General features: G+C 46.9%; 1 protein-coding gene and 1 pseudogene across 1 annotated transcript; both read left to right on the top strand.

Annotated features, from left to right (window-relative positions):
* LOC141059268 (uncharacterized) overlaps positions 1-20694 on the top strand; it is a 285741-nt pseudogene that overhangs the window by 65775 nt on the left and 199272 nt on the right.
* LOC141059264 (uncharacterized) lies at positions 12289-18909 on the top strand. Its single transcript, XM_073555584.1, has 2 exons — positions 12289-17525; positions 18262-18909. Exon 1 carries the CDS (start codon positions 14827-14829, stop codon positions 16030-16032), a length of 1206 nt encoding a protein of 401 aa, XP_073411685.1. The 5' UTR covers positions 12289-14826; the 3' UTR covers positions 16033-17525; positions 18262-18909.

Here is a 20694-nt window from a genome sequence, read left to right as displayed (position 1 = left end):
CTCTCCAGCCGGTGCACCCATCTTTTTCGTTAAAAAGAAGGATGGATCCCTCAGACCCTGTGTTGATTACCAGGAAATTAACAAGGTAACCATCAAGAACCGCTACCCCCTGCCATTAATTCCGGAGCTTCTCGAGAGAGTTTGTCAGGCCAAGGTCTTTTCAAAATTGGACCTACGCGGGGCATACAATTTAGTCAGTATAAGACCTGGAGACGAATGGAAAACAGCATTTAGGTCTCGATATGGACACTTTGAGTATTTGGTCATGCCATTTGGACTTTGCAATGCCCCAGCAACGTTCCAACATCTCGTGAATGATATTTTCAGAGACATTCTTGATATTTTTGTCGTAATCTATTTGGATGACATTCTGATTTTTTCTAGCTCCATGGAAGAACATCAGCAACATGTCAAGACTGTCTTGCAGCGGTTGAGGGAACACCAGCTGTACATCAAGCTGGGGAAATGCGAATTTCACAAGTCAGAGATCCAATTCTTAGGTTATGTAATTTCTCCACAGGGTCTGAGTATGGATAACAGCAAGATCAAGGCGATTCAGGAGTGGCCAATCCCCAAGAACGTCAAGGAGGCCCAACGTTTCATCGGGTTTGCTAACTTCTACAGACGTTTCATCAAGAACTTCTCTGACATCGTCTCGCCCATCACCCGGTTGACACAGAAGAAGACAGCATTTATTTGGTCCCTTCAAGCCCAAGAAGCATTCTCTCGGCTCAAGACCGAGTTCACGTCAGCACCAGTACTGATCCACCCTGACCCGGAACTCGCCTTCATTAGTAAAGTGGATGCCTCAAACTGTGCCACCGGGGCTATACTGTCCCAAAGAACAGGTGAGAAGAATTTACTTCATCCTTGTGCTTTTCTTTCCAAGCGACTGTCTCCTGCCGAAAAGAACTACGATGTAGGAAATAAAGAATTACTGGCTATCATCGCCACCTTCAAGGAGTGGAGACATCTTCTGCAAGGAGCCTCACAGCCGATCGTGGTCCTCACGGATCACCGCAACCTTGAGTTTATCAGGTCAGCAAGATGCCTGACCCCATGGCAGGCCCGCTGGAGTCTTTTCCTTAATCAATTCAATTTTACAATCTCTTATAGACCAGGTTCTCGCAATGGAAAAGCAGATGCTCTATCCCGGATGTTCTCCACTGACGCTGTTCCAGATGCTCCACCTAAGACCATACTTTCTGACTGCAATTTTATAGGAGTCATTCAGAATCAAGATTTGCTGCAGGTCATCAAAGAAGCTTACAACTCTGATCTTTTCCTGTCTCAGCCATCTGATGAGGTAAGCCTTCTTTTTAGGAATGGAGTTTGGACCCGGGAACGGCGCCTCTACATTCCTGAAGCCGTGAGGTTAAGAGTGTTGAGATTGGTTCATGATTCCAAGGTTGCAGGGTACAGAGGAATTCAGAAGACTCAAGAATTATTATCTCGCTTCTTCTGGTGGCCAGGTTTTCGGAAGGATGTCCAGAAGTACGTTTCATCTTGTGAGGTATGTGCCAAATTCAAGGTTCCACGTGCCTCCCCTACTGGTCTGTTACAGCCTTTGCCGGTGCCATCTCGCCCGTGGGGAACCATTTCTATGGACTTTATTGTAGACCTGCCCCTTTCTGAGGAAAAGAGTACGATTTTGGTGGTGGTCGATCGCCTGACCAAGGCGGCCCATTTCATCCCTTGTTCCGGTTTACCCTCTGCGAAGGACACTGCTGACCTAATTATCCATATTAAACAGAAGAAAAAAAAAAAAAAGGGGGAGTACAAGTCCAATATCATAAAAATAAGCAATATTTATTAAACATATAGTACTGACAGTTACATAAATGACAAAAGATATATAAAGGATCAGATGAGTATCTGCTGCTTGTTAGTCCTAAGAATAGACAAAATAAAGTGCTTAGTGCCAGTAACAAATATGGGCCATACTTGAGGGATATAAAAGTAAGAGAGATCCTAACAGGTGCGCATCCTGAAAAAATCACTATCCCAAGCCATAGTGCTTACCCATACTGAACTCTGCCAAGGACCACAAGCAGCGCCGCCACCGACGCGCCTTTCGCCTCTTTTTCAAGGTGCCGTACTGTGTTGTGTAAGGGGCCGAGTTATATATCCTGTTACCAGGTGCTCCAATCAAGCGGCGCGTGTGTCCGGTGTCCTGCCCCGGAAGCTGCATCACCACCGGCGACAGCGCGGCGTCGCGTCTCAGACGACGTCACTATGACGTCACTGACCCGCAGACGCCACTGACGCGCCTCAGCAATGCTCCATGGGCACACACCGCAGACATGCGCACTGGAGCCAACAATCTAGGTAATACATCCAAGAAAGGAAAATGGATCCTAAATATAACGGATTGTGCACAGTGAATATATATATGAACGAATCCAAAAGATTAATGAATACTAGCTAATAACAACTATATCATTAATAATAGTGAACATAAAAAATATGATCCCTTACAGTAAATGTGATTACAATATCAACTATGTATTCTTTTTATATATATTATTTTGTCTATTCTTAGGACTAACAAGCAGCAGATACTCATCTGATCCTTTATATATCTTTTGTCATTTATGTAACTGTCAGTACTATATGTTTAATAAATATTGCTTATTTTTATGATATTGGACTTGTACTCCCCCTTTTTTTTTTTTTTTTCTGTTTAATATGTTATGCTGGAGTGTCCATTCCCCATTGAGACGGCACTACATAGTGGGCGACTTTACTGGGATATACATTTGGTTCCGTATGGTTTTGTTTTATATGACCTAATTATCCAGAACATCTCTCGCCTGCACGGGGTTCCGGATGAAGTTGTTTCTGACCGTGGAGTTCAATTTACTTCAAAGTTTTGGCGAAGCTTTTGTTCAGCATTAGGCATAGAAGTTAACTTATCTTCTGCTTTCCACCCACAGTCCAATGGGCAAACAGAACTTACCAATATAGTTGAGCGACTTTTGGTTTCTTATGGTCGAGTTTCGTTTCGTGAAACCCGACTTTTCCAAAAGTCGGGTCGAGCAAGATCGGCCGATTATAGGGAAAAGTCGGGGTCGTCCCGAAACACAAAACCCAATGTAAGTCAATGGGGAATAAAAGTCGGCAGTGAGAGGAGGACAGGAAACACACCTACAGTGCTCATTTGAATGCCAAAAGCATCAATTCTTCTTACTTAAGCTGGTCAACCTTAATTAACTTCATAATACAAGTTACGCACTGAAAAATGGGGGTTATTTGGCTAAAGTTGTGGTGGGGTAGGGCTGGCTCCAGGTTTTCATGTGCCCTGGGCGAAAGAGCGCCCCTTTAACACATACCACAACTCATCATGCTCCGATACGGCAGAGAAATAGCGGTATAGTACAATGAAATATACTTCACTTTTTACATCTCATGACGAGGCCCATCTATTTCTCCATACAGAATCATTGGTCCCATATAATGTTTGAAACAGTATATGATGAGCTCCACATAATGCTACAGTATATGTTGGTCCCCATGGATGAAGCTCCACTGTCTTATGGGCCCAAATAATGCTCCAAACATAATGGGCCCCATTTCTAATGCTCTAGTGTATAATGGGCCCTGTAAATGCTGCTCCAGTGTCTGATGTCCACCTTTGGAATGTTCCAGTGTATGGTGGGCCCCATCTATCATTCTCCAGAGTATAGTGCTCCCCAAAAATTGCTGTCCCAACATTGAAAACAATCAAATAAGTCTCCTCGCTAGGGAATCCCTGTACTAGTCTGGACTCCTCGTCGTCCCCATCTTCCATCTCACTGCACAGTATTTCAACCTTGCAAGTGCTGTGATCCTGAGCAAGCAGGGGGGGCCCACTCGTTGGCGACGGCACTGGCACAGGGCCCCTGATAGTACGGTGGTGTGTCTGATGGTGGGTGGGCCGAACCTGCACTTTCATCTGCAGCTTCCTCTTTGTCACCGTGTAAGATGGAACTGTATATGGGAAGGGTAACCTGAGTTTCATCAGGGTCAGATTCAGGCCGGGTAGCGTGCGAGGGGAATGTAGTGGTCTGGGTCAATGGACCAGCAGATTCATCGAGCAGTGGCTGGGCATCAGTGCACTTGTGTCGCCCCCAGGAGTATGGTCGCCACAGTGGCATTACCTTCCTCCTAGGGAGTGTGATGTCATGCTTGGGAGCAACGAAGGATCTCTCTAGAAGGTTAACTGATTGGGCGGCGTTATTCCCACGAGTCATGACCCTCCAAACAGCGTTCATGAAGGCAAAGTGTTTGTTTTACGTGGGCAGTATGATTGCAAAGCTGAACCTTAAAGGAATGTCCAGAATGGCACCACCAGGAGTGGAGCCTACGGCGTAATTTGACTCAACACGGGCAACCTCAACCATGCCAGCTACAGAACAGATGCACACATTGCAAGCTTAATTCCGTTAACGAACGAGACTCCGTCATGCCCCGCGGTCCGAGTCCGGCTTACTAGAGGGACACGTGAGGCTCTGGCACATGAGATTGGCCAATAACTGGTGTGTCATGCCCTTACATGTCCGTGGCTGCATGTGCGCTACACTGAAAAGGCCAGCGTTTGTCGCTTACAGGTGCAGATAACCCGCTGAACAACGTTAGTGATGGGGATCACTGATTACAATTATTACTCGCGAACGATGATTTCCCAGTAAGTGCAGGTCAAACGCAGTTCCGGAATTAGGCCTAACCGTCATTCCTGAAAAAAATGAAAAACTTACGTGTGCAAACCACAGGTGCTGTAGCTTGCTTAACAGCTCGCCAGCCGTTCTCACGCCCAGTATGGGTTACACGTGATTGCACAAAGGTGAGAAAGGGTACCATATCCCCGGATAACATGTATGGATAACGTACACATACAAAAGATATGTCATTACAGCAGGAGGCTGGCTCAGACGGTGTTAGGCCCAGTATGGCTTGCACGTGATTGCACAAAGGTGAGAAAGGGTACCGTATCCCCGGATAACATGTATGGATAGCGTACACATTCAAAAGATATGTCTATACATCAGGAGGCAGGCTCAGACGGTGTTAGGCCCAGTATGGCTTGCACGTGATTGCACAAAGGTGAGAAAGGGTACCGTATCCCCGGATAACATGTATGGATAGCGTACACATTCAAAAGATATGTCTATACATCAGGAGGCAGGCTCAGACGGTGTAAGGCCCAGTATGGCTTGCAAGTGATTGCACAAAGGTGAGAAAGGGTACCGTATCCCCGGATAACATGTATGGATAGCGTACACATTCAAAAGATATGTCTATACATCAGGAGGCAGGCTCAGACGGTGTAAGGCCCAGTATGGCTTGCAAGTGATTGCACAAAGGTGATAAAGGGTACCGTATCCCCGGATACCATGTATGGATAGCGTACACATTCAAAAGATATGTCTATACATCAGGAGGCAGGCTCAGACGGTGTAAGGCCCAGTATGGCTTGCAAGTGATTGCACAAAGGTGAGAAAGGGTACCGTATCCCCGGATAACATGTATGGATAGTGTACACATTCAAAAGATATGTCTATACATCAGGAGGCAGGCTCAGACGGTGTCAGGCACAGTATGGCTTGCAAGTGATTGCACAAAGGTGAGAAAGGGTACCGTATCCCCGGATAACATGTATGGATAGCGTACAGATTCAAAAGATATGTCTATACATCAGGAGGCAGGCTCAGACGGTGTAAGGCCCAGTATGGCTTGCAAGTGATTGCACAAAGGTGAGAAAGGGTACCGTATCCCCGGATAACATGTATGGATAGCGTACAGATTCAAAAGATATGTCTATACATCAGGAGGCAGGCTCAGACGGTGTAAGGCCCAGTATGGCTTGCAAGTGATTGCACAAAGGTGAGAAAGGGTACCGTATCCCCGGATAACATGTATGGATAGCGTACACATTCAAAAGATATGTCTATACATCAGGAGGCAGGCTCAGACGGTGTCAGGCACAGTATGGATTTGACGGCCCAGACTACACAGCGGAGGAGCAGGGAGAGGTAAAGATTGCAAATGCTGGGGCCCTGCCCAAGCAAGGGGGGCCCACTCATGGGCGTCGGTACTGGCACTGGGCCCCTCATAGTACGGCGGTGTGTCTGACGGCGGGTGTGCACCACCACCGTCAGAGACACTTGATTGCACTATGAGGGACCCTGTGCCAGTGCCCGCGCCCAAGAGTCGGCCTACCCACCTGTCCAGGGCAACGGCACTCGCACGGTGTCGTGCGCTAGGTGGTGACCCTGGCCATGGGGGGGGAGGCAGCACAGTTAGGGAGTTTTAGAAAGTGGCATATGTTGATGTTGGACATTCAGCTGATGCAAAAGGCGAAATAGGTCAAGTCCCAGGAAGAGGTGGACCAAAGCAAGCCATTTTTCTGTCACCCTATGTGTCATCAGGGGAAGGTGGGACAAAATCCTTGGAAACCCATGCATGGTTCATTTTAATGAAGGTTAGATCATCCACATTTTGGGTTGACAGACAGGTCCTTTTTTCTGTCAGGATTGATCCAGCTGCATTGAAGACTCTTTCCGATAGCACACTTGCAGCTGGGCAAGCGAGCTCCTGTAAGGCATATTGTGCCAATTCAGGCCAGGTGTCCAGTTTAGCAGCCCAATAGCCAAAGGGGAATGACCTGTGTGGGAGAACATCGATATAGGAGGAAAAGTAGTTTGTAACCATAGTTGACAACTGCTGTCTCCTGTCACTTTCCATCGATGCTTTATTACCAGTTGTGTGAGCGGTACTTGAAAAATCAGTCCACAACATTGTCATGAAACCCCTGTCTCCAACGCCACTTCTGCTGTGTGCACCATGAACACCTCTGCCAAGCTGCCCCCGGCCCGTACGGCTCGTGTGAGAACCATCACTGCTGCTGTGTGCTGGGAATGCCTCAAGCAACCAATTTACCAGAGTTGCTTGTTTATTAGCCAATATTAGGTCAAGGTTCTCCTGTGGCATGATGTTTTGCAATTTGCCTTTATAGCGTGGATCCAGGATGCTGGCCAACCAGTAGTCGTCATCGTTCATCATTTTGGCAATGCGGGGGTCCCTTTTTAGGATCCGCAAGGCATAATCTGACATGTGGGCCAATGTTCCCGGTGTCAATGATGCACTGCGAGTGCTGGTTGGAGGAGCACTTTCTGGCAAATCCACATCCCTCCAGTCACGCACAAACCCTGTACCAGACCTTGCCACGCCAACATTTTCACTTGCCCCACGAGATGCATCCTCCTCCCCTAAGTAATCATCCCCATCATCATCCTCCTCCTCCTCTTCTTCCTCCAACTCGTCCAGGAGAGGTCCCTGAGCAGACAATGGCTGAATGTCATCAAGGATTCCCTCCACCTCTTCCTCCTCGTCAACATTGGCTGCAGACGCCTGCTCCTTAAGGTGCGTCAAAGTTTGCATGAGCAGACGCATAAGTGGGATGCTCATGCTTAGGATGGCGTCGTCTGTGCTTACCAGCCGTGTGCATTCCTCAAAACACTGAAGGACTTTACAGAGGTCTTTCAGCTTTGACCACTGCACACCTGTCAACTCCATGTCTGCTCTCAAAGTGCCTGGCCGTGTATCCTCCCACAAATGCATTATGGCCTGCCTCTGCTCGCACAGCCGCTCCACCATGTGCAGGGTGGAGTTCCACCTTGTTGCAATGTCGATAATGAGGCGGTGGTTGGGAAGGTGGAGCAATCGCTGCAGCTTCTGCATACGAACGGAGTGTACAGGCGACCGGCGGATGTGCGCGCACAGTCTTCGCACCTTATGGAGCAGGGCTGTTAACTCCGGATAATTTTTGAGGAAGCACTGCACCACCAGGTTCAAAGTGTGAGCCAAGCAAGGTATGTGGCTGAGTTTTGAAAGGGCTATGGCTGCCACAAAATTACGGCCGTTATCACTAACTACCTTGCCTTCCTCAAGATGTACACTGCCCAGCCATGACTCAGTTTGTCGCTTCAAGTACTCGGCCAGCACCTCGGCGGTGTGTCTGTCGCCCAAACACATCATCTGCAACACAGCCTGCTGACGCTTTCCACTAGCTGCTCGATAGGGGGACACCTCGTGTGCAACAGTGGCAGCTGCAGATGGAGTGCTCGTACGACTGCGCTCTGTGGACGAGCTTTCGCTTCTGGAGGAGGAGGAGGAGGAGGAGGAGGAGGAGGGTGGAACGCCTACAGCCAACTGTTTCCTATACCGTGGGCTAGGCAGCACTGTCCCACCACCGCTGTCCCCTGTGGACCCTGCATCCACCACATTAACCCAGTGCGCAGTGTTGGACACGTAACGGCCCTGGCCATGCCGACTGGACCATGCATCAGTTGTGAGGTGCACCTTTCCACTCACTGACTGCTTGAGTGCATGGACAATGCGGTCTTTCACATGATGGTGGAGTGCTGGGATGGCTTTGCAAGAGAAGAAGTGGTGACTGGGTAGGTCATAGCGTGGTACTGCATACCCCATGAGTTCGCGGAAAGCTGCGCTTTCCACCAACCGATAGGGCATCATCTCAAACGAGATTAGTTTGGCAATGTGGGCGTTCAAACCCAGTGTACGTGGATGAGAGACTGAGTACTTTCTTGACCTACTCATAGTGTCTGGGAGGGTGAGCTGGACTTGAGAGCTGCATATGGTGGAAGTAGCGGTGGACAGGGCGGACTGAGAGAGGGTTGATGATGGTGATGGAGTTGGTGTTCTTTCTGATGGCCTAGATTCAGTATTTCGTTGATATAACAGTGGGATTCCCTGACTGCTGTGGCCTCGCAACGACACCTCAACATTTGCTGCTGTGCTAACCGGTGGGCTTACAGTGGGGGAAACAATGTAGCGTTGCTGACTACCTTCTTTGTGATCAGTTGCACATGTGGCACTTGAGGTTTGGTGTTGTGTCCACGCTTGCAAGTGCATGCTGGTTAAATGTCTAAGCATGCAACTGGTATTCAAATTTTTCAGATTTTTACCTCGGCTAAAGGTCTTTGCGCACTTCTTACAGATAACCTTGGCCTGATCATGAGGATTTTGTTCAAAAAAGTGCCACACTGCACTCTTCCTACTTTGGCAGACATTTTGCAGCCTAGCACGCTGTGATGTTTTGACCCTCTGGACAAGCTGTCCAGCAACTCTTTTGATTTTTGGAACCTGTCTTTGGAGTGCTCCAGGCCTGCCAGATAACAGCTGTTGCGATGTTGATGTCTGCTGTGGATGCTCCTCCTCATCTGAGCTATTGGAAGCAGCACCCTCTTCCCCCAATGGATGTCAATCTGGGTCAACAACTGGGTCATCCATCACCTCCTCTTCAATGTCATGTGCACCTTCCTCTGTGTCACCGTGTATGGTGGTATAGTGTGCTGGAAGGGGCACCTGAGTCTCATCAGGGTCAGAATCTGGCTCTGTACACTGCGAGGACAATGTAGTGCTCTGAGTGAATGTACCAGCAGAATCATCTATCAGCGGCTGTGCATCAGTGCACTCCATGTCAGATTCATCTTGGCCTGGGTAATTCACCATTTCACTTGATAATCCAGGCATGGTATGTGAAAACAGCTCCATGGAGTAATCAGTAGTATGGCCTGCGTCATCCTTCAATCTTGGTTGTGGTGAAGGACACAAGGAAAGGTGTGGTTCATGAACATGAGCCTCCAATGACGACTCAGTGCTTTTACTTTTTACAACTTCAGAAGAGGAGGCGATAGAGCTGGAGGCTGAGTCAGCAATGTAAGACAAAACTTTTTCCTGATGCTCTGGCGTTAAAAGCGGTTTGCCAACTCCTAGAAAACTAAGCCTTCGAAGCCTTATGGAGCCAGACGATGATGCAGGCTCAACACCTCCTGCATTCGGTCCTATTTTGCTTTTGCCACTACCATCAGATCCACCACCAACACCATCATTACCAGCTGCCAACCCCCGCCCAATTCCACGGCCTCTTCCACCAGCCTTCCTCATTTTTGGTAGAAATGTAGACAAAATCCTACAAACTATATAGTAATGTAAAACAAGGTACAAGGTGTCTATAGGACAGGGGAGATTTAGATTTTCTGCAGACACTTGTGGACACAGGACACTTGGATTGTGTGAGGCCCACTGAATATCACAGTGCTATGTCACAGGCTCGATGGCACAGGTGTGAAAAAAGTGACTACAGGATAAGGGAGATTTTGAATTTCTGCAGACACTTGTGGACACTGGACACTGGATTGTGTGAGGCCCACTGAATATCACAGCGCTATGTCACAGGCTCGATGGCACAGGTGTGAAAAAAGTGACTACAGGATAAGGAGATTTTGAATTTCTGCAGACACTTGTGGACACTGGACACTTGGATTGTGTGAGGCCCACTGAATATCACAGCGCTATGTCACAGGCTCGATGGCACAGGTGTGAAAAAAGTGACTACAGGATAAGGGACATTTTGAATTTCTGGGAAATTTTGAATTTCTGCAGACACTTGTGGACACTGGACACTTGGATTTTGTGAGGCCCACTGAATATCACAGTGTTATGTCACAGGCTCGATGGCACAGGTGTGAAAAAAGTGACTACAGGATAAGGGAGATTTTGAATTTCTGCAGACACTTGTGGACACTGGACACTTGGATTGTGTGAGGCCCACTGAATATCACAGTGCTATGTCACAGGCTCGATGGCACAGGTGTGAAAAAAGTGACTACAGGATAAGGGAGATTTTGAATTTCTGCAGACACTTGTGGACACTGGACACTTGGATTGTGTGAGGCCCACTGAATATCACAGTGGTATGTCACAGGCTCGATTGCACAGGTGTGAAAAAAGTGACTACAGGATAAGGGAGATTTTGAATTTCTGGGAGATTTTGAATTTCTGCAGACACTTGTGGACACTGGACACTTGGATTGTGTGAGGCCCACTGAATATCACAGCGCTATGTCACAGGCTCGATGGCACAGGTGTGAAAAAAGTGACTACAGGATAAGGGAGATTTTAAATTTCTGCAGACACTTGTGGACACTGGACACTTGGATTGTGTGAGGCCCACTGAATATCACAGCGCTATGTCACAGGCTCGATGGCACAGGTGTGAAAAAAGTGACTACAGGATAAGGGAGATTTTGAATTTCTGGGAGATTTTGAATTTCTGCAGACACTTGTGGACACTGGACACTTGGATTGTGTGAGGCCCACTGAATATCACAGCGCTATGTCACAGGCTCGATGGCACAGGTGTGAAAAAAGTGACTACAGGATAAGGGAGATTTTAAATTTCTACAGACACTTGTGGACACTGGACACTTGGATTGTGTGAGGCCCACTGAATATCACAGCGCTATGTCACAGGCTCGATGGCACAGGTGTGAAAAAAGTGACTACAGGATAAGGGAGATTTTAAATTTCTGCAGACACTTGTGGACACTGGACACTTTTGGATTGTGTGAGGCCCAATGAATATCAGAGCGCTATGTCACAGGCTCGATGCAGCAGGTGTGAAAAAAGTGACTACAGGATAAGGGAGATTTTGAATTTCTGCAGACACTGGACACTTTTGGATTGTGTGAGGCCCAATGAATATCAGAGCGCTATGTCACAGGCTCGATGCAGCAGGTGTGAAAAAAGTGACTACAGGATAAGGGAGATTTTGAATTTCTGCAGACACTTGTGGACACTGGACACTTTTGGATTGTGTGAGGCCCACTGAATATCAGAGCGCTATGTCACAGGCTCGATGGCACAGGTGTGAAAAAAGTGAATTGTAGAATTGGGCAGAATAGGAATCTCCCTAGAGTGTAGGTCTGTAAGAACGGAACAAGTCCTCCACTTATCCTTCCACAGTGACACACAGATAGCTTCACTGTGGCTGTGATAACAGCCGTTAAACGGTACTGTGTGAGGAGCGTACACCGCTGTATGGTGTGAATAAATGCACACTCAGTACCTTAGCAGGACAAAAAAAAAATTGGGATTGCTTTTAAAAAAGCAGTTTGCAGATCAGTGGGGAAACAGCAATGCAGCTGTCAGGAAGCCTTAGAAGGCAGCCTAACAACCAACACCGCTGATCCACCACAATATAGCCTCCCCTTGCACTGCACACACAGTGACTGGTGTGTTGCACAGGCAAAATCGCTAGCAGCAGAAGCAGTTTTTTTTGTCTTCTTCCCTGCCTAACGCTCTCCCTACAGAATCAGCAACCTCTCCCTATGCTAAGATCGGCAGAAGTAAGATGGCAGTCGGCGTGCATGCCCTTTTATAACCCCTGTGACGCCCACCAAAGCAAGCCAATCACTTGCATGCCCTTCTGAAAGATGGTGGCGACCCCTGCCTATGTCATCACGTTGCCCACAGTGTCCGTGGATCCTGATTGGCTGAAAAAGAGCGCTAAACAAACTTTTGAAACGCGACTTTGGCGCGTAAGTCGCCGACCTCGTGGCCGACCTCATCCTAGGGTCGGGTTTCGTTTCATGACACCCGACTTTGCCAAAAGTCGGCGACTTTTGAAATTGTTCGACCCGTTTCGCTCAACTCTACGTACCAACCAAACACTAGAGCAATACCTTCGCTGCTACGTTTGCCATTTGCAAGATGATTGGGTAAGGCTACTCCCCTTGGCCGAATTCTCTTATAACAACTCCCAGAGTGCCTCCACCAAACAGTCTCCATTCTACACTAACCTGAGATATCACCCTAGCATTCTTCCCAGATTACCGGTAGATACATCTTTACCAGCAGTTGCCGACAGGATCTCTTCACTTCAACAGAACCTTGAACTTCTGAAAGAGACTTTGGGTTCCGCACAAGAGAGGTACAAGAATGCAGCTGACAGATTTCGCAAACCAACACCAACATTTAAGGTAGGAGATTTAGTCTGGTTATCTACGAAGAATTTAAAGATGAAGATCCCTTCCCCTAAGTTGGGACAGAAGTACATTGGTCCTTATAGGATCAGTGGTCTGGTAGGTGCTGTTGCATGTCGCTTAAAACTCCCAAGAACACTGAAGATACATCCTGTCTTTCATACTTCCCTACTAAAGACTGTAGTACCAAATCCTTTTCCAGGACGTTCATCTCCTCCTCCCGATCCCGTTCTTGTGGATGGTCAAGAGCAGTTCATCGTTGAGAGGATTCTGGATTCAAGAATCTACAGAAATCGACTGCAGTATTTGATTAAATGGCAAGGCTATTCCTCAGAGGAGAATTCCTGGGAACCCGTGGATAAGATTAACGCCTCCCGACTGATTGAGCAGTTCCATCAAAGGTACCCTGGCAAGCCTGGTTTAGGGTCGTCCGGAGGCCGTTCTTGAGGTGGGAGTAATGTCAGTATCTAGTCCTGGAATCTGTTTCTCTTGCCCTTAGACTTGCCCTTAGTTAACATGGATCCTGATGTTTCCACGTCGGCCATCTTGCTTCCTGCCAAAGCTGTATATAAAGCCAGCACCTGCTCTGATTCATTGCTTGTGTATTATGTTTTGGACTTTGTGCCTCTGCAGTCCCAAGCCTGGACTTACTATCCCTGTTGGTCCTCTCTTAATGGCGGAGTCCTCTGCTAACCTGCACGTTTGGATCCCTGCCTGCTGACCGAGTGATTGCTGAACACTTGACTTCAGGAACCTCTGCATGACTACACCTGCGGTGAAGTAAGAACTCCAGCCAGCTGGTGTGTTCCTCCGCCCTGCATGAGTCTGTCTTGTGCACTCATTGCTCAGTGACTTTGCATGCTGTGCCGCAGAGTATCAGCTCTGCTATTACCATTTATCATATTGACTGAACATTTATCTGGACTTATATGCTATATTGCATTCAGATCATTAATACAATATTGCTTGCGTAACCCACTGTGTCTGTAGTCTCTTTGACCTAGCCACTGGTGTCCAGTTGTATCCACTAGTATCGTAACACAACTCCTTGTGGGAACTATGGAACCACATGGGCACAAAAGATGATAAAAACAACATCCATATCCAAAATGGCAACATTGGCTCCAGTATTTCAGAGACCTATATAAAGACATTCCAAAGGAAGAACTAAGCCAAGAACAGGAAAGCATAAAGACAAAACTAAAAGCAATGGAGCAAAAAGTAAAAAAATTCCAAAACCCCGTGGATGCACCTATTACATTACAGGAAGTAGCAGAGAGAATCTCTTCCATAAGATGTAGAAAAGCCGGTGGCCTGGATGGAATCCTACCAGAAATGCTGAAGTACAGCCCACCAGAAATACAGGCTGCAATGGTTAAACTCTTCAATATTGTGCTAAGTGCCGGCTACTTCCCTCGTACCTGGAATCAAGGCCTCATCACACCCATCCACAAGAATGGGGACAGGTATGACCCAGCCAACTACAGAGGCATATGTGTCAGCAGCTAGCTGGGAAAACTGTTAAACAGCATCCTGAACAATAGGATCCTCAGTTTCCTCACCGAGCACAACGTCCTCAGCAAGAGCCAAGCATGGTTCATGCCAAACCACCGCACTACTGACCACATCTACACCCTGCACAGCCTCATTCAGAGTCACGTCCACAATACAAAGAACGGGAAGATATACGCCTGTTTCGTGGACTTTAAAAAGGCCTTTGATTCGGTATGGCACCCAGGCTTATTCCTGAAACTGCTGGAGAGCGGAATAGGAGGAAAAACCTACGATGTTATCAAAAGCTCCTACACCGAGAACCTCTGCAGTGTGAGTGTGAATGGCAGAAGAACGGCTTATTTCCAGCAGAGTCGGGGAGTAAGACAAGGCTGCAGCCTAAGCCCAACGCTCTTCAACATTTACATGAACGAGCTAGCTACCGCTCTGGAATCTTCCACAGCACCAGGTCTCACCCTCCACGATGTGCAGGTGAAATTCCTGCTGTATGCAGATGACCTGCTGCTTCTGTCACCAACCGAGAAAGGCCTCAAGACAACCTGAAAATCTTAGAGAATTCAGCTCCACCTGGGCACTACTGGTCAACCTAAGGAAAACCAACATCATGGTGTTCCAGAAGAGAAAGAGAAAATCAGACCAGCACCCTTCATTTATCCTCAACAACTGCGCCCTTACAGGAACAGACAAATATACCTACCTGGGCCTAGAGATTCACCGATCAGGGAGCTTCAAACAAGCCATAGAGACCCTGAAAGACAAGACCTGCAAAACCTTCTATGCCATCCGAAGGAAACTCTACCATCTAAAGCCACCAGTGAGAGTCTGGTTAAAAATCTTCGACTCTATCATCGCCCCAATCCTCCTGTATGGCATCGAAGTCTGGGGTCCTCACACCTACCCATACTGGTCAAGGTGGGATTCAAGTCCAACAGAAATATTCCATCTGGAATTCTGCAAGCACCTTCTCCAAGTTCATCAGAGCACCTCCAACAGTGCTTGCCGGGCCGAGCTGGGCAGATTCCCTCTACACCTAACGGTTCTAAAGAGGGCACTGTCATTTCGGACTCACCTATGTAGGAGCAATCCAAGCCCCCATCACCATAAAGCCCTGACACATGTAGGTGAAACAGAAAAACCAGGACCCTCGGAACAGCTCACCCAAACCCAACCTGACCAAAACACCAATCACAGCAACCTGACAAAAGCCCGAATCAGGAAGATGGTAGACGAAGGCCAGGAGAGGTACGTAAGTGACTGGAAGAACGACATTATCAGCTCACAGAAACTGACCATGTACCAGAGTCTACAGAGAGACTACAGACTGGCTCCATACCTGGAGAAACTCCCGGACCCCAGAGACCACAAGATCCTGAGCCGGTATAGACTCAGTGCCCACAGTCTGGCCGTCGAATCCGGCCGACACAGGCATAGCTACAAGCCCAGAAAGGAAAGACTGTGCCAACACTGTGACCAGGAGGCCCTGGAGGATGAGACCCACTTCCTGCTACACTGCTCCAAGTACTCAGCAGTGAGGGACACTCACTTCAGGAGACTCTCACATCTCTTCCCGGAGTTCATCACCATGAAGGAGAAAGAGAAAACATATATCCTGCTGGGGGAAGAAGAGAGAGCAGTGGAGATAGCAGCGCAATATGTGAGCGAATGTCATAGACTGCGAGAAAGAGAAGTATAATATGCCATGGACTTCTATGGCCCCCACCTTGAATATGCCCCAACCCCCCATCCACCTTCCCTATGCCATGGACTTCTAAAGCCTCATCCTGGATCTGCCCCCATCCCCCATCCACCTTCCCTATGCCATGGACTTCTATAGCCCCATCCTGGATCTGCCCCATCCACCTTTCCTACAGCCCCTACCCAACATCCCTACAGTCCCTATCCCCATTCCCTTCTGTACACTTGCTTTGGCAAAACTAATGTGTATTTAGTCCTGCCAATAAAGCTTCTTTGAATCTTGAATCTATATATATATATATATTTTTTTTGTATCAGTGAACTCATTCTCCATGTTTGACCTCATTAAAATAAAAACACTCTTACTCCGCTGGGGTGTCGGCTCCACCTGAGTGGTGTCGATACTCACTGTCCCGAGGCTTATGTGAGTTTGTTACATCACATGAGCCCTGTGCCCAATCAGCGGCAGCTTTACTGTTCCCATCTCTGGACAGTTGTTGTGAGATCATTTTCCCCTTCGTCACTGAGGTCTGGTGAACTCCCTATTCTGGTAAAGGAAGGTAATGAGCCTGATTATCAGGCACCTGAGCCTAATGAGGATGACTGGCTGAGTGGAGTCACGGACTGGATATAAGGCTGCCGACGCCCTTCTGCCCTGCGGGTGATTTCTCTGTGGACCTCTAGGACACCAGTCTGATTCCTGCTCCTCTAAAGCTAAGTTTTCTGCTTTGCCTGTTAGCATTTGTGTTTGGTTGTTGTTTTCCTTGCTTTTCTGTATTCTGCCATTCCCTGCTGGGGTGAGCTGAATCTCCTTTTGCCTGTAGCTCTGTCTTCAGAATATTCCTGAGTACTGACATAGCTTTTTTGAAGCCTAGCGTCTTCAGGGCCTTTTTCACTGTCAGTTTGTTGGCTCTTATTTTCATAGGGTTTTTCACGGATTGCAGACAGCAGCCTTCCTGTCCTTTTCTATCTAGTTAGCTTGGGCCCCGTCTTTGCTCAGTCTATCTTTCTGTCTGTGTTAGTGTTTTCATCTTGCTTCACCGTCATTATATGTTGGGGGCTGCCTATTGCTTTGGGGTCTGCTCTGGGGCAGTTTAGATTTCCCCTTTCTTTCTTTAGGCCTATTTAATTCTCCGGCTGTGATCGAGGGGTCTAGGGCATCGTAGGAACCCCCCACGGCTACTGCTAGTTGTGTTGATAGGTTCAGGGGTCTGCAATCCGATAGCTGCCAACTTCTCTGGTTTTCTGGACTTAGCTAGCATTTCTGTTTTTGCCTCCTACGGTGACTCAATCATAACAGACAGTATTGTGCATCAACAGGAAGCCAGGGCTGCGACTGCTCCCTGACAGCCTCATGATGCTCGATTTGTCCGAAGATTGGGACAGTGACACCAGCGCTGATTGGGCACAGGGCTCAGATGACGTAAAAATCCTCAAAAGAGACCCAAGGATGCAAGTGCCAGCACCGCTAAAACAGTGCCAGAATGGGAGGTTTGTATAAGTGTTTTTATTTTAACAGGACCAAACATGAGGAATAAGAAGGGATTGTAAATCTTGTGGACAACCTTTTTAAACATCAAAAATCCCACACAGAGAGAAGTCATTATTATACCTAGAGTGAGAAATGAATTACAGGAAAATCGTATTTTGTTGACCACGAAAAATAACTCAGACGGGGAGAACCTATATATATTATTGACAAATTGTACCAAAACATGATGCGCGCAGCGTGCGTTCAAGGATGGAATATTATATGGGAGTTTTATAGGAAAAAAAAATACCAACAGAAAATAAACTACCCAAAACAAACATTTATCAGTAAAAATAACTCATCTTTATTAGGTAAAGTATAAAAGAATGGCACCATTTTCTGATACTCGTCACGTCTCCATTTTTCAAGATCTTGGGTTGGGTGAGGCCTTATTTTTTGTGCGCTGAGCTGGCGTTTTTAATGAATACCATTTTGGTGCAGATACGATCTTTAGATCGCCCGTTATTGCATTTTATTGCAATGTTGCGGCGACCAAATAAATGTAATTCTGGCGTTTTGACATTTTTCTCATTACGCCATGTAGCTATCGAGTTAATTCTTTTTTTTTATATTGATAGATCGGGTGATTCTGAATGTGGCGATACCAAATGTGTATGTTTTGATTTTTTTTTTTTTGGTTTGAATGGGGCTAAAGTGGGGTAGTTTGAAATTACTGAAAGAGGGACACTTGTTAAGTCTTAAAATAGGTTACATGCCTCTGTATAAAGAGACTGAGAGAGAAACAGCCAGAGACATCCATATATCCAAAGGACCAGAAACAATACAGCAGCAATTTTACATCATGGCTCTATCTCACGAGGGACACGGATCTATCATTCTATAGGAAACAACCTAGGGGTTTTCAGCCTCGGTTGGAAGAATACAGATCTGCTCCATTGACCATCGCTGAACCATGGATACATTTGGAGAAGCCAGGTTGTGATCCTCAGTTTAACTGGCTTTGTGTCTTGTATGGACTCAATGGACTGTCATCTTCCTACACATGTTGTTACCTCCTCTCTGTGTGCATGCCACATGTGGAGTAGTCGACCCTGGAATATGAAGCCAGGTTGTGATCCTCGGTTCAACTGGCCTTGTACCTTGCATGGACTGAATGGACTGTCATCTTCCTATGCTTGCCATTACCTCCTCTATGTGTGCGTGCCACAGGTGGGGAAACCGAACCTGGAAGATCTGAAGTAACAGCTGCTGTTATCCCAGCGTGTCAGTGGAAGTATGAGACTCTGTAATGTGAACCATCTTGGGTATTTTGCTGGGACTGTTCTATATGTTATCTGGCTGTTTTGTGGTTCAATAAAGCATTGCCACACTGTTTTACCCTCACCCTGTGTCGTCTGAGTAGCGTTTTGCCCACGTTAAAAGGAGAATGGGAGTTCGGCAGGATAATCCCTGGTCTATGCGGTTTCGGCTAGCGGACCAGGATGCCCACTGATGCCCCATGTATCCACATGCATGCTTCAATAGTCTCCATGGGAGACCAGTAAATGCCATAACTCGATCAGCTCTGCTACATACAGGCGATGATCAGATCGCCTGTATGTAGCAGAGTTGCTCACTTGCTATGAGCGCTGACCACCGGGCAGCACTCATAGGATTACTCAGTGACAGCCATAGAGTTCAGCTGGAGACCTATGGTTGTCATGCCAACCCATTAGTGACATGTGATCAAGTGACAGGGTCACCGATGGGCGGGATTTCTGGCCCATTGTGTGCCGTAAAAGATATGGGCTCAGCGCCGGAGCCCACATCAAAGGGAGGGAGTGCAACATTAGTGTACATTTACACCCGATGTCGGAAAGGGGTTAAAGGGGATTGTTTTTTAGGAGGAGCTGAACGGAGGGGCGTGGCAGGGGATGGAGCTTAGCAGCAACCCTGCACTGCACCTGGTAACGCTGGTGTGAAACTAGCCTTAAGCCCTTCACCCCCAAGGGTGGTTTGCACGTTCATGACCGGGCCAATTTTTACAATTCTGACCACTGTACCTTTATGAGGTCATAACTCTGGAACGCTTCCATGGATCCCGGTGATTCTGACATTGTTTTCTCGTGACATATTGTACTTCATGTTAGTGGTAAAATTTCATTCAAATAACTTGCGTTTATTTGTGAGAAAAATGGAAATTTGGCGAAAATTTCGCAATTTTCCAACTTTGAATTTTTATGCCCTTAAATCACAGAGATACAGCACACAAAAAACTTGATAACTAACATTTCCCACATGTTTACTTTACATCAGCACAATTTTGGAACCAAAATTTTTTTTGTTAGGAAGTTATAAGGGTTAAAAGTTGACCAGCGATTTCTCATTTTTACAACACCATTTTATTTTTAGGACCACATCACATTTGAGGTCACTTTGAGGGGTCTATATGATAGAAAATACCCAAAAGTGACACCATTCTAAAAACTGCACCCCTTAAGGTGCTCAAAACCACATTCAAGAAGTTTATTAACCCTTTAGGTGCGTCACAGGAATTTTTTTGAATATTTAAAAAAAAATGAACATCTAACTTTTTTCACAAAAAAAATACTTCAGGTTCAATTTTTTTTATTTTACCAAGGGTAACAGGAGAAATTGGACTGCAAAAGTTATTGTGCAAGTTGTCCTGAGTACGCTGATACCTGATATGTGGGGGGGAACGACTGTTTCGGCGCATGGCAGAGCTCAGAATGGAAGGAGCGCCGTTTGACTTTTTCAATGCAAAATTGGCTGGAATTCAGATCGGACGCCATGTCACGTTTGGAGAGTCCCTGATGTACCTAAACTATTGAAACTCCCCAAAAGTGACCCCATTTTCCACACTAGGCCCCCCACGGAACTTATCTAGATGTGTGGTGAGCACTTTGAACCCCCAAGTGCTTCACAGAAGTTTATAACGCTCGGGCGTGAAAATAAAAAAATCATTTTTTTCCACAAAAATTATATTTTTGCCCCCAATTTTTTATTTTCCTAAGGGTAACAGGAGAAATTGGACCCCAAAAATTGTTTTGCAATTTGACCTGAGTAGGCTGATACCCTACATGTGGGGGTAAAACACTGTTTGGGCGCATGGCAGAGCTTGGAAGGGAAGGGGCACCATTTGACTTTTTCAACTCAGAATTGGCTGGA

This window comes from Dendrobates tinctorius, unplaced genomic scaffold (genome assembly GCF_039654945.1).
Source record: "Dendrobates tinctorius isolate UK_male_01 unplaced genomic scaffold, ASM3965494v1 ptg000226l, whole genome shotgun sequence".
In the NCBI taxonomy this organism is placed as follows: domain Eukaryota; kingdom Metazoa; phylum Chordata; class Amphibia; order Anura; family Dendrobatidae; genus Dendrobates; species Dendrobates tinctorius.
The sequence above is the reverse complement of the archived record's forward strand: the minus strand, read 5'-3'. Positions and strand labels throughout refer to the sequence as shown.